Source organism: Rhea americana, unplaced genomic scaffold, assembly GCF_003343005.1.
Source record: "Rhea americana isolate MKP2758 unplaced genomic scaffold, rheAme1 scaffold_250, whole genome shotgun sequence".
In the NCBI taxonomy this organism is placed as follows: domain Eukaryota; kingdom Metazoa; phylum Chordata; class Aves; order Rheiformes; family Rheidae; genus Rhea; species Rhea americana.
In genome coordinates this window covers 122,301-133,294 of record NW_028186369.1, presented here as the reverse complement: position 1 = coordinate 133,294, position 10,994 = coordinate 122,301, and the positions used below count along the sequence as shown (strand labels likewise).

At 49.9% G+C, this 10,994-nt stretch overlaps 1 protein-coding gene across 2 annotated transcripts; it reads left to right on the top strand.

Moving 5' to 3' along the window:
• Positions 1-6: 6 nt before the first annotated feature.
• AMDHD2 (amidohydrolase domain containing 2) lies at positions 7-9,786 on the top strand. 2 transcript variants are annotated; one of them, XM_085307001.1, is made up of 12 exons: positions 7-134; positions 413-519; positions 1,189-1,325; positions 2,120-2,259; positions 2,812-2,866; positions 3,692-3,904; positions 5,195-5,283; positions 5,634-5,778; positions 6,054-6,161; positions 6,926-6,994; positions 7,624-7,725; positions 8,167-9,786. In XM_085307001.1, the coding sequence occupies exons 2-12, from the start codon at positions 437-439 to the stop codon at positions 8,253-8,255; spliced, it is 1,230 nt and encodes a 409-aa protein (XP_085163127.1). In that variant the 5' UTR covers positions 7-134; positions 413-436; the 3' UTR covers positions 8,256-9,786. The 2 variants fall into 2 exon arrangements, with proteins under 2 accessions (XP_085163127.1, XP_085163128.1); XM_085307002.1 differs by having other exon boundaries at positions 7-139.
• The last annotated feature ends 1,208 nt before the right edge of the window (positions 9,787-10,994 follow it).

Genomic DNA, 10,994 nt, shown 5'->3' with positions numbered 1-10,994 from the left:
GCGGCAGAGCCGAGCGCGGCGGGGCCCCGCCGGTGGCCATGCGGGGGCAGCGGAGCCGCGGCGCTGGGGCGGGCTGAGGCGAGGGCAGCGGAGCCGCGGCGCTGGGGCGGGCTGAGGCGGCGGCGCGGCCCCAGGTGAGGTGAGGTGGCGGGGGGCGGCCTTTTCCTTAGAGCCCCATCCCAAGGGGGCCCGGTGGGGTAGGAGGCGCCTGTGCCGGCGCCCCGGGAGCGGGGAGGAGCCGGGAGCAGCGCGCTGCCCGCGCACGGTCGCGGGGACCCCCGGTCCGGGCTGCCGCCCTGTGCTGGAAGAGCAGCATCGCCTTTCTCTCACTGCCTGTCTGCCCCGGGAACCCAGCCCTGATCTCCGGCCCGTGTCACCTTCCTTCCTTCCTTCCTTCCCTGACCGGTTTCAGGTTGGTTYCCTCGCAGCCCTGATAATGCCATCTAATAAATCTGTCTCGGATGCTCCGATCTTCCAGTTCACAAACTGCCGCATCCTGAGGAATCACGAGCTGCAGAGGTGAGTGGGCTCAGCTGGGGGCTGAAAGGGCTCATTATGGGGCCTACAAAGTTGACCTTGAACCCAGAAGTATTCTAGGAAGTGGATCCCGATTTCTTAGGGTGTCAAGTGTAGATTCCTGTAAGCTGCTCTCCCGCTGTCCCTTGTCCCCCTCAGCCCTGCTCTTGGCCTGATCTTTGAAGGCAGTGAGATGTGTACATCATACTTCTAACGTGCTCCCYTCATCTTTAATTTGTCTCTCTTCCCACCCCCTCAGTCAACTTCGGGGCCCATTAGCCATTTCTGCTACATTTGACAGAGGACTTGGGATTATCAGGGGAGTGTAATAAAACTAGAGGTCAAGTAGAGAGACAATCATATCCTAGAACRGAATAGTTTCTGAACACGGCCCTTCAAAGGTGTCAGAGAACTCACAAAGAGGAGGATCCTGACTAAGAAAACAAAAATACTTTATTTCCCTGCTTGTGGAGCAAGCTGTGGTTGTCTCCATTACTTGTGCCTTGGCCTTCTTTTCCCAGGTGTTTCCAGGTCCCTACACAATATTAGAGATTGCAACTGGATAGTCTAGCAGATATGGGGAGAGAATGAGGGTTTGTGGCATGTGGAGCTGTTGGGGGCCCCTCTTCCGCTGCCAGGAGGAGCGGTGTGTGTGTGTGACTGTCCRTTCAGGGAGGACCTGTGGGTGCGAGAAGGGAAGATCCTCAACCCGGAGAAACTGTTCTTTGATGAGAAGGGGTCTGCCGACATCCAGCTGGACTGCAAGGACAGCATCATTGCCCCTGGTTTCATTGATGTGCAGATCAATGGTAAGGAGAAGCCACATGCACTCTTGGAGAAACTGGGGGTTCCCAGGCATGTCTGCTGTTGCTCTTTGTTGTGTGTATGCTGGCTGTGATCAAATTTATTTCAGCAGGGCATCAGCTGCTTGAGGGAGATGTGAATCACCAAGCTCATGATAAAGAACCATTTTGCCCATGGTTACTGCTGTTGCATAATGGATCCATTTTGGTGCTTTCGCCCTGTGGGGTTTTGAGCCCAGCTTTTTTCTTAACTTCTTTTTAATCAGTAGTTTATTTTCTTCTGCATCCGGCTGGTAGTATGCCTGCTCTGCACTTTCTAGGACATGGGGAGGACAGCGCGACTTCTCAAAGGAGCAGAGTTTACCAGCAGTAGCTCTTTCCTGGACGCTTAGAACGGCTTGTTCAGTGCTAGATTACATTAAAAGACAGATCTCCTCTTTAATGGGTTTCAAAATTACTTTTTTCCCCCGAGTCAAAAGGAAATGTTGATGTTTCTTGCAGAACACTGGGATGTYATGGCAAAAAGCACTTCAGTAGGACAATGTTGGTTGGTTTTGCAGAGCTTTGAGAGTGTAAAACACAAGTGTTGATAGAGCCTATTGAGCCCAGTCAGTGCAGATATGAATGGAGTGGCTCGCTTTGCTCACACAAAATATTTCTTAAGCATTTTTTGTATGGGGAAACGTAACACCTTCTCASAGTACCCTATTTGTCCTTGACAAAGGGGAAATTCTGGGCAAGGTGGAGCGCTGTCCTGTGAGGTGGCTGCAGCTTTCATCTCTGTTTTGTTCATGGTGCAGGAGGCTTTGGCGTTGATTTCTCACTGGCTACAGATGACTTCAAATCAGGGATTGACCTAGTCAGTCAGAAAATCCTCTCCCATGGAGTGACCTCCTTCTGTCCCACCTTGGTGACTTCTCCCCCATCTGTGTACCACCAGGTAAGAGAATATCCTCCCCACTCATCCCCAGGGTGATAAAGGGCTGAAGGCAGAGACTGGTACCATGAGCTGAGAGGACTGAGGCTGTAGCCTCATTCTTCAGAGGCTGAGATAGCTGCCTTAGAGGAAGAGCCATTGGCATGAGCAGCTGACTCCGATTTCTTGGCCTTAACCTTTAGACTATTGAGACAACGATGCCTCTTAGGCAGCTGCCTTGCACAAATGGGGCATGCAACTTGCGTTTTCTTTGTGAGCTGTGTTTTAGTGGTTCCCAGTGCTCCACCTTCAAAGCACTGTAGGGACCCAAGGATTTGGAGGCAATATTCTCCATATGGAACAGAGATGCAGCTGTTTCTGCTAAAGTGAAACACTTCAGAGTGCTCCACTGAGCAGAACCATCTGAATTTTACATGACAAATATCAGCCCTTGCTATTGGTACCTGTGGCTGCTGCTCTGTTGGGGCAGCTCCATGGGTATCCCAGCAAAGATGCTCTGTTGGGCAGGCTGGAGTACCGTGTCTGCAAGGCTTCTGACAAACCTCCCTTCTCTAGATTCTCCCTCAGATCAGTATAAGAAATGGTGGAGCCCATGGAGCAGGTATCCTGGGTAAGTGCTTTTGCTCCTTATTATTCTACCTGGTGCTACTGTAGGAGAACAACTATCTTTTTTCTCATTAAGGGAAAAGAAGCTACATTAGGGGCAGAACAAATGGAGGCTGGACCTCCAGTTGATGGGAGGGATACATGGGTAGGCRTAGACCTGCTTTCTCCTTCAGCCTTTCTCTGGCTTTTGTCATATTCTCTGCCATTGAATGTGCACAACTCCAGCACTTCCAGGCCAGACAGGATAATAGCAGCACGCTGCTTGGCTTGGCCAGTCACCAGTGCTATGTCTCTTACCATGCTTACCATGCTGAGCACTACAATCCAGAGGCTTTTGTTATTTACTGGGTATTTGGGGCATCAATGCCTCCTCAACCTGAAAAAATGGGTTGAGGTACCTCTTTGGGAAGATTGCCTTCCTGGGATCTTACTTGGAGCTCTTCATATCCAGATCCAAGAATGGAGTACCAGTGGAGCACAGCTTGGAAATGGATGATAGAAGTGACCTTGGAGGGCCTGAGCTGGGGGAAGCTGGAGATTTGGGGCTGCCAGCAGCTATTACACAGGGCTATTACACATGTTGGCACAGGGGGGAGCTGRTTGCTAGTGGAGAGAGCTGGGGTAGCCGGACTGGAGCAAAATAAAAGTGAACAGGAAAAAAGCTTGCTCCCACTCAGGCCTCTGTTGTTACTCATGCTCAGAGTTACCTGAACAGAGGGTRTTTTGCTGAGAGAGGATACCAGGAGCTTGAGTGGATAGAAGGATAGAAGCAGCAGGTTTCCTAGTCTGAGAGAGGAAGAGCCATGGCTGTGTGTTCCTGTTTGGGCAGGGGCCCACCTGGAAGGACCATTTATCAGCAAGGAGAAGAAGGGGGCGCACCCAGAGCACTGCCTCCACACCTTTGAGGCAGGTGCCTTCCAAGACGTGCTTGCCACCTATGGGACCCTGGACTGTGTCCGGATAGTCACCCTGGCCCCAGAGATGAAGAGGAGCAGTGAGGTGATCCGTGAATTCACCAAGCGGGGCATCTGCGTCTCACTCGGTAAGGGCTAGAGTGTAATGCTTAGGGGAAGCTCAGGCTGACAGCTCAGTTCCTCTCTGTGCTGCACAAAGCATGGGCCAGGCAACCACGTCCCTCAGGGCCATAGCACCTCTAATGGTGTCTTGGTGCAACTGGTCTGGATGGGATTTCCTTTTGCTGCCCCCTCCAAGACCAGAGAACTGCCTCTCCATTTCCCATAGCTAGTAGGAGCTTTTGCAGGACAGTGGTTTTCCGAGGTCACCKACAGCAGTCCTAGCCTATATGGAGGTAACAGACTTGTCACAAATAAGGATGTAGGTTGATGCTGAAGATCTGTCTCCCTTTGTATGATAAGGGTCAAATTTCATATTGATTAAAGAGCCCCTGCAGTTTAACATAAGGTAGTGCTGGTACTGTTCAAATGGAGGAAAGATTTTTTTTTTTTTTTTTTTTTTTTAAAAAAACTTCACTTTAATAACGGCTACTTGGAAAGGTTCAAACTCTGAAGTTCAGCTGCTTTAGACCTTATTGACAGGTGAAATGAGTTTTCCAAAGGTTACTGCTTACTTCTGATAACTCCTTTCTTCAACCAGAAAGGGTGTGGGAAACATTTTCCTCCTCCACTGCTTTGAGGCTACTGACTTAAAACTGGCCACATTTTTCTGGTCCTGTTTCACATATTCTTCTTTCCCTCAGATTCATTGAAAAAGAAATTTTTTTTTAAGAGGTTTTTCTTCAGAGTGAAATTGAGCCTTAAGCAACRAGAGTGCTTGTACAGCAGAGCCCACAGCTCTTACCTTACAGCCYGGATAAGGAGAAGAACCTCAGAAAGGCAAAGTTTACCCATAGAGATTAGAGCTGCTGTCAGCATTGGGAAAAACAGAATTTTCTTTTGCATTGTGTATTATCCACATGTTCTTTCTCAGCAAAGTCCCCACTGTCTCTCTACTCCCTTAACGTGCATCCTCTCTGTATTAAGCCTTTAAATACCTGAGGATAGCAGAATGGCCCTTGGGCCTCTAGTCTAGTCAAATGGCTAACKCTCCCCAGTGCTGCTGGGAGCAAGGCAGCATCTCTGATTATTACAGTATGAACAGTGAGTGTGTTCAGGCGAACCATCTGCTACCAGAGTCCCTCGCAGTCATTGCCAGGTATCTCTGTGCCAAGGCTGGTATCTCATACCTGGACCGATGGTGGGGGGCATCAGAATAGGGTCCTAGTGTCAGAACAACTTTATTCTTGGATGTCCCTGTGGGGAAATAAATGGAGAGACAGGAAGAAAAAAAATCATGCAGTGGCCTTTGTTTCCAGGTCACTCAGTGGCTAATCTCTCCCAGGCAGAGGAGGCTGTGCAGCATGGTGCTACCTTCATCACTCACCTCTTCAATGCCATGTTGCCGGTGAGTAGCCAAGGGTACTTGCCCTGTGCTTCTAATGCTTTCAGTGCTTTCTCTCTCCCCCCCTTGGGTGCTTATTCTTCTCAGCTTGTTTCATAYCAGGCCTTTCAATGGGATTTCAGTAGAGAACTGAATGCAGTACATTTCTACTGCCTGATCTAAAAGAATCAAGGCTGTAGCCAACTTGTGAAGTTGATGAGTTGTCCAGCCATGTCTGGTAAAGCATGGAGTGCCCAGCTGCCTATCTGTCACTGTGTGGTAGAGATGGCAGCTCTGTCCCCTGGCAGGAGCAATCTCAGACTCAAAGTCCTGGYGATGCTCCCCCCAGCTTGTTCTCTCTCCCCCTTGGGCAGTTCCATCATCGTGACCCTGGGATCGTGGGGCTGCTGACAAGTGACAAGATTCCTGCTGGGCGGAGAGTCTTCTATGGCATGATCTCTGATGGCATCCACACAAACCCTGCCGCGCTGCGAATTGCCCACCGAGCACACCCCAAAGGTGAGCCATGCCAGGCCCATCCAGTGTTGTCAGCCCGGCCCCCTGCCATCTCAAACGCTGTGCCATCTCCCACAAGACAGTTGTATGAGTGCTGTGGTTTGGTGCCTGAAAGATGCTCCTGCCACATATTCTGGACAACCAGAACCTCTCACTTCAATAAGGCGCTGCTGAAGATGTCTTTGATCCCCTCTGTSAGGGTCAGCAGAGCGTGGTGCTTGGACCTGCAGTGAGAGCAGGTATGAAGCTAACACAGCCTATTTCTTTGCATTCCTCAGGCCTGGTGCTGGTGACAGATGCTATCGCTGGTATGGGGCTGGCACCAGGTCGGCACACGCTGGGCCAGCAGGTAGTGGAGATTGATGGGCTGAACACCTACATTGCAGGTAAGCACTTCTTGTCTCTTGCAAAAGAGACAGGGTTAGCACTGTCTTTCATACCTGTTCCTGGAGAGCTCAGCATTATTTTYAGAGCCTGGCAGCGTAAGGCAGCACTTGTGCCACCTTCTTGGACTTTGTTGCCTGCTCAATTAATAGCCGAATAGTAACACGGCCCTGAGGTGAATGCAGCACCTCATGAGGAGGGGCAAGGGCCCTGTTTTGCTGGAGTAAGGAAGAATCTGTTGTTTCTTAGTTATCCACACCAACTTTGGACTCCTTATTGCACAGTGTTATGGATGCTAGATGTTCTGGTGGGGTCAGAAAGGACAGATATTTACTGYCCTTTGTCTTTACCATAACACCACTGCTTTTGGTTAAAGAAGTTTCCAAACTGCAAACAATTGGAGACTTGGAAGATATTTCAGAGGAGGGTCATTCCTTGCTCAGTACCCATCCCCTGTCTCTGACAGCAGCTGCCTAAGCTGTGAGCTCGAGTTTTATTCAGTCCAGCTGGTCTTACGTTGGAACTGTGGGGTGATTTCCCAGTAGCCCTMCCTGCACTGCCAAAATAGGTTGTGTCGCACCTCATTCTATCACAGCAATGGCTGAGAGCCTTCCAACTTGCTCCTGATAYTGATGTGTAGAAGAASCCAATTTYGGGACAATTAYATRTCCCAAGATTTCTACCTCCTTGTGTTTTGCTTTCCCCYCACCTTTTCCTTGATACTAGTTACRGGGACGTGCTCAATGCTGTCCTGCTTCTCTTCCAGGCACGAAGACCCTGAGTGGTAGTGTAGCAACCATGGATGCGTGTGTGCGACACTTCCTAGAAGCCACAGGTAAATAAACCTTATCCACAAGCCAACACTGCCTGTGTGGACTCAGGAAGAAGTCTGGCTCTTGCTCAGCCAGAGAATGTTTCTCTTTTGCCCAAGACATGAGGAGAAAGGCCAATATCAGTGACACAGACCTCACAGATTAGCATCTTTTTAAGCAGGGACTGCATTTTAACTTGTAGCACTAATGACAGGTGATCTCTTATCTTTTTCTGACAAAGGGATTAAAGGTAATTKATTTCCTCTCCTCATACCCTAGATACTTAGTTCTCCTCTCCCTGCTGAGTTGATAGGGACATTCCCTTCCTCAGCTCYGTCCTGCTGTGGTGACAGCATTGCAGCCCCTCCTGCACTTCTTCTACATAAGCTCCTGGTAGTTCAGGGAAAAGGCAGCATCCCCCAGGGAGATCAGGTGTTAGTGCTCTACCATGACAGGAGAGGAGAAAGATTAGTATTGGCAAGTACAGTGGTGCTTCTGTGGGTTTGGTTATCCAGATAAGTCTCTGCCAGGCTACTGACTGAAAGAGCTTCATTGCTGCATTTGCCCCCGAAATACTGCCTTATTCAAGGGACTTTTGGGCTGCTCTGCAATGGTTCTGTTTGCTGTCCTAATGCCTCCTCCTTTGTTCAAGGGTGCTCAGTAGAGACTGCTTTGGAGGCAGCATCTCTCCATCCTGCCCAGCTCCTGGGGATTGAACATAAAAAGGGAACCCTGAACTATGACTCTGATGCAGGTACTAGTATGGGGACAGCGGTGCAACTTCTTACACTGAGGGCTCCTGTGTACTGGAGTGGWTGTTGGGCAAAGCAGGGGCTGCTGCCAGTGCAACCCTTTCCGTGCAACCCTCCCTATACAGCCCTTTGGGAATTTCTGGTAAATCTGCTTTGCTGCTTACGTGGGATTTGCTTTGGGCTTTTTGTAGTTCTTGGCTCCTGGTGGTGATTGCTGAGCCCTTTAGACAGAACTCCACATCTCRGCTGGGCATGGAGCATAGCTACCATAGCAGGGATGGCACAATGCACTGCTGTCTTGCTGACCTTTCTGCAGTGAGGAGATGCTCTTTCCTGCTAACCGAGTCCTAGAGCCTAGCTCCTCCCAGCCAGCTTCAGCTGCTCCAGTTCCCTTTCCTCCATTTCTCTCTGACGACTCTTCCTTTCTCTCTTGTCTGGTGCAGATTTCCTGATGCTGAATGACAGTCTGTATGTGCAAGCCACATACATCGCAGGCGAGCAAGTCTGGAGACAAGATACATTAGGCATGTGACTCTGGGTTTTCCTGGTGCCCCTCCCCACCCCCCCACGCTCCCTGGCGCTGTGGTTAGCAGCTTTGGTAACCACCCCACTTTTTTCTTCTTCCTTCCTGCAACTCCCTTAAAGGAGACTCATACCAAAGAGCTGTGTTTTCCAGCACAACCACTGCTTCCAGTGCAACCACAGCCATGCCTGCAACAAACTTGTTGGTGCTCAGTAGGTGGAGTGGAAAAAGCGGGCAGATCTGTTGTGGGGGGGGGGGGGAGGGTGATTGTTAGTCCCTGGAGTGTCCTGAAGGACTGCACAACTGTCCTGTACAGAGTCCCCAGGCAGAGGTGCTCCTGTTGCTGTCTTAGAGCAGTGTGAGGCTGTCCTGGTCTCTGCACTGCTTTATACAGCACACACTAACCTGCCCTGTGTCCAAGGCAGGCTCAAGCCATCATTCCTCTCCTTGCTGTTTGCCTTACTCTGGGGCAGCCATGGTTGATCAGACATCAGCTTCCACCAGCTCAGCTTGCAGTTCTTCATGTTAAAAGGTTCCTGTTGTGTTGGCAGAAGTTCAGGATCCTGTTCTGATCCCCTGGAACTTCCTCCATCGTGTGGAGCAAGGCTGCCACAGCTCACTAACTCAATACCGTTGTGGGGCTGTATTTCTATGTGGCTGAATCCTCAGGGCAGAGATCAAACCCAGGAAAACAAGGCATTGTTGGCCCTTTGTGCCTTTTCCCTGCATGCGTATTGAATCCACAGCCTGTGGTTTCTGCTGGAGACATGRACAACATCCTGCCACAGAGAGCAGTGTTCCTCTTCACCCTCTGCTCTGGCTAGATGGATTCTGCAGGCTCTAGTCTCTGCACCCTGCCTTCGCATCACCTGATAGGTTGGAACTTTTCTTAAGTCAYGGATGGGATGTTTTTGCTTTAGGGGATGTGTCCAGCCTGGTAATGACTGTCTCACCAGCCCTTGGTCCAGCTCAGGGGCAAAGGGAAAGAATCCTGTGGTTCACAGGAGAGAGTTACAGTGGGATTCTGGCCTTTTAAGACAGTTGCTGATAGCTCATTATTTCTATGCTCATTATTATCTTCTCCAACWCTTGACTGTCAGCTAATTTCCCGACACTTGAAAACTTCTTTTTGAAGACTGATTGTGACTTGGAACCTTCCRTGATCAAAAAAGCCTTGTGATAAGTCACAGAATAAGTCTGAAAAGCCTCAAACCAATTAGATGACCTCTGTAAGCAAGAGGAAGGCTTAGGCAAGGGCTAAGTCTTAGCAAGAGCAGAGGTTGCAAAGCAAGACAAGAGTCTGGTAAGTTTGTAGAAGTGTACAGATTTTTCCAGTATCTTTTTATAGCCTTTAACAGCAACATTTGAAAGTGCTTTCCTAGCAATTTAAAGCCCTGATGGAATGACTGGCAGCCTTGGAGGATTTCTAACATCTACTGCCTATGTCAGCAGAAACTGTARCCACCAGGACTGAAGTGTTTGAAAGAGACATTAAATACTGTGCTATGAAATACAACGTGCTTCAGCATTACAAACTTCACCAGAGGAGCATCTGACTGCTTATTAAAAAAAAGGGGGGGGGAGGGGAGAAGAAATAAAAGAAATTTAAAAAAAAAATCCAAGAGGGGGGAAAAATGGAAAAACATGAAATAAGGTGTCTAACTTTCTGGGTTTTTTTTTTTTGTTGTTGTTGTTATTTTTTTTCAAAATTTAAATAATCAAAAGGACATCTAAAATAGAAATGGATTTGGGCAATACCTGCATACAGGGGTTAGAGGCTTAAGCCTACCCATTTTGGTCTGCTCAAACTGTGCCCTGATGTACCCCCTGTGTTGTATACTGGTGTGGCATGTAACRGGTTGGGATTTGAGCTGTTGGTGACTCTGGTTTTCGAACTTCTGCGTCTTTKGGGGGATTTTCATTAAATTGGACAAAGGCAGTGTGGTATTTGGTCCTGTAGCGAGAGGACTCATCATTGCAGGTAGTGGCGATGTGACCCTGCATCGCCTGGTGGCCCTCGGAGGAGAGGAAGGGAGACCGGCTCGTGAGAGAACAAATGCGCTTTTTTTAAAGCGGGAATTGGGCTGCTCCTCCTCCTCAGCAAGGCAGGTGGGAGCCCGGCACCAGGCAACAGGCGCCTGCGAGAGCCTTACAGCCCCTGTACCAGGGCGTAGCTGCCTCCCAGAGCCAGGGCTTGCCGGCTGCTTTCCAAAAAAGCCTTAATGCTTCATGGCCACCTTCCTCGAGCCTCCTCCGAGCAGCTTTGCCTGAGGAGCTGTACGTGCTGCCTGCAAAACCTGTTTGCAGAGGCCTGCTGGGGAAGGAGGGCTGTAGCCAAAGCTGGGAGCAACTGCTGCTCCGGTGGGGCTGGGCTGCCTGGCAGAGGGCAACTTTCCTGTTCAACTTTTTCATCAATGACCTGGATGAGGGGACAGAGTGCCTCCTCAGYAAGTTTGCTGATGATMCCAAGCTGGGAGGAGTGGCTGACACACCAGAGGGCTGTGCTGCCATTCAGAGAGACCTGGACAGGCTGGAGAGCTGGGCAGAGAGGAACYTCATGAGGTTCAACAAGGGCAAGTGCAGASTCCTGCACCTMGGGAGAAAKAACCCTASGCACCAGTACAAGCTGGAGGCTGAGCTGCTGGAGAGCAGCTCTGCAGAGAAGGACCCGAGAGTGCTGGTGGATGACAAATTGACTATGAGCCAGCAATGTGCCCTCATGGCCAGGAAGGCCAATGGTATCCTGGG

Bases quoted from the DNA above. Each gene is read 5' to 3' on its own strand.
- AMDHD2 (XM_085307001.1), top strand. From the start codon at position 437: ATGCCATCTAATAAATCTGTCTCGGATGCTCCGATCTTCCAGTTCACA. The intron at 1,326-2,119 runs GTAAGGAGAAGC...TTCATGGTGCAG, and splicing joins CATTGATGTGCAGATCAATG to GAGGCTTTGGCGTTGATTTC. The intron at 6,995-7,623 runs GTAAATAAACCT...CCTTTGTTCAAG, and splicing joins ACACTTCCTAGAAGCCACAG to GGTGCTCAGTAGAGACTGCT.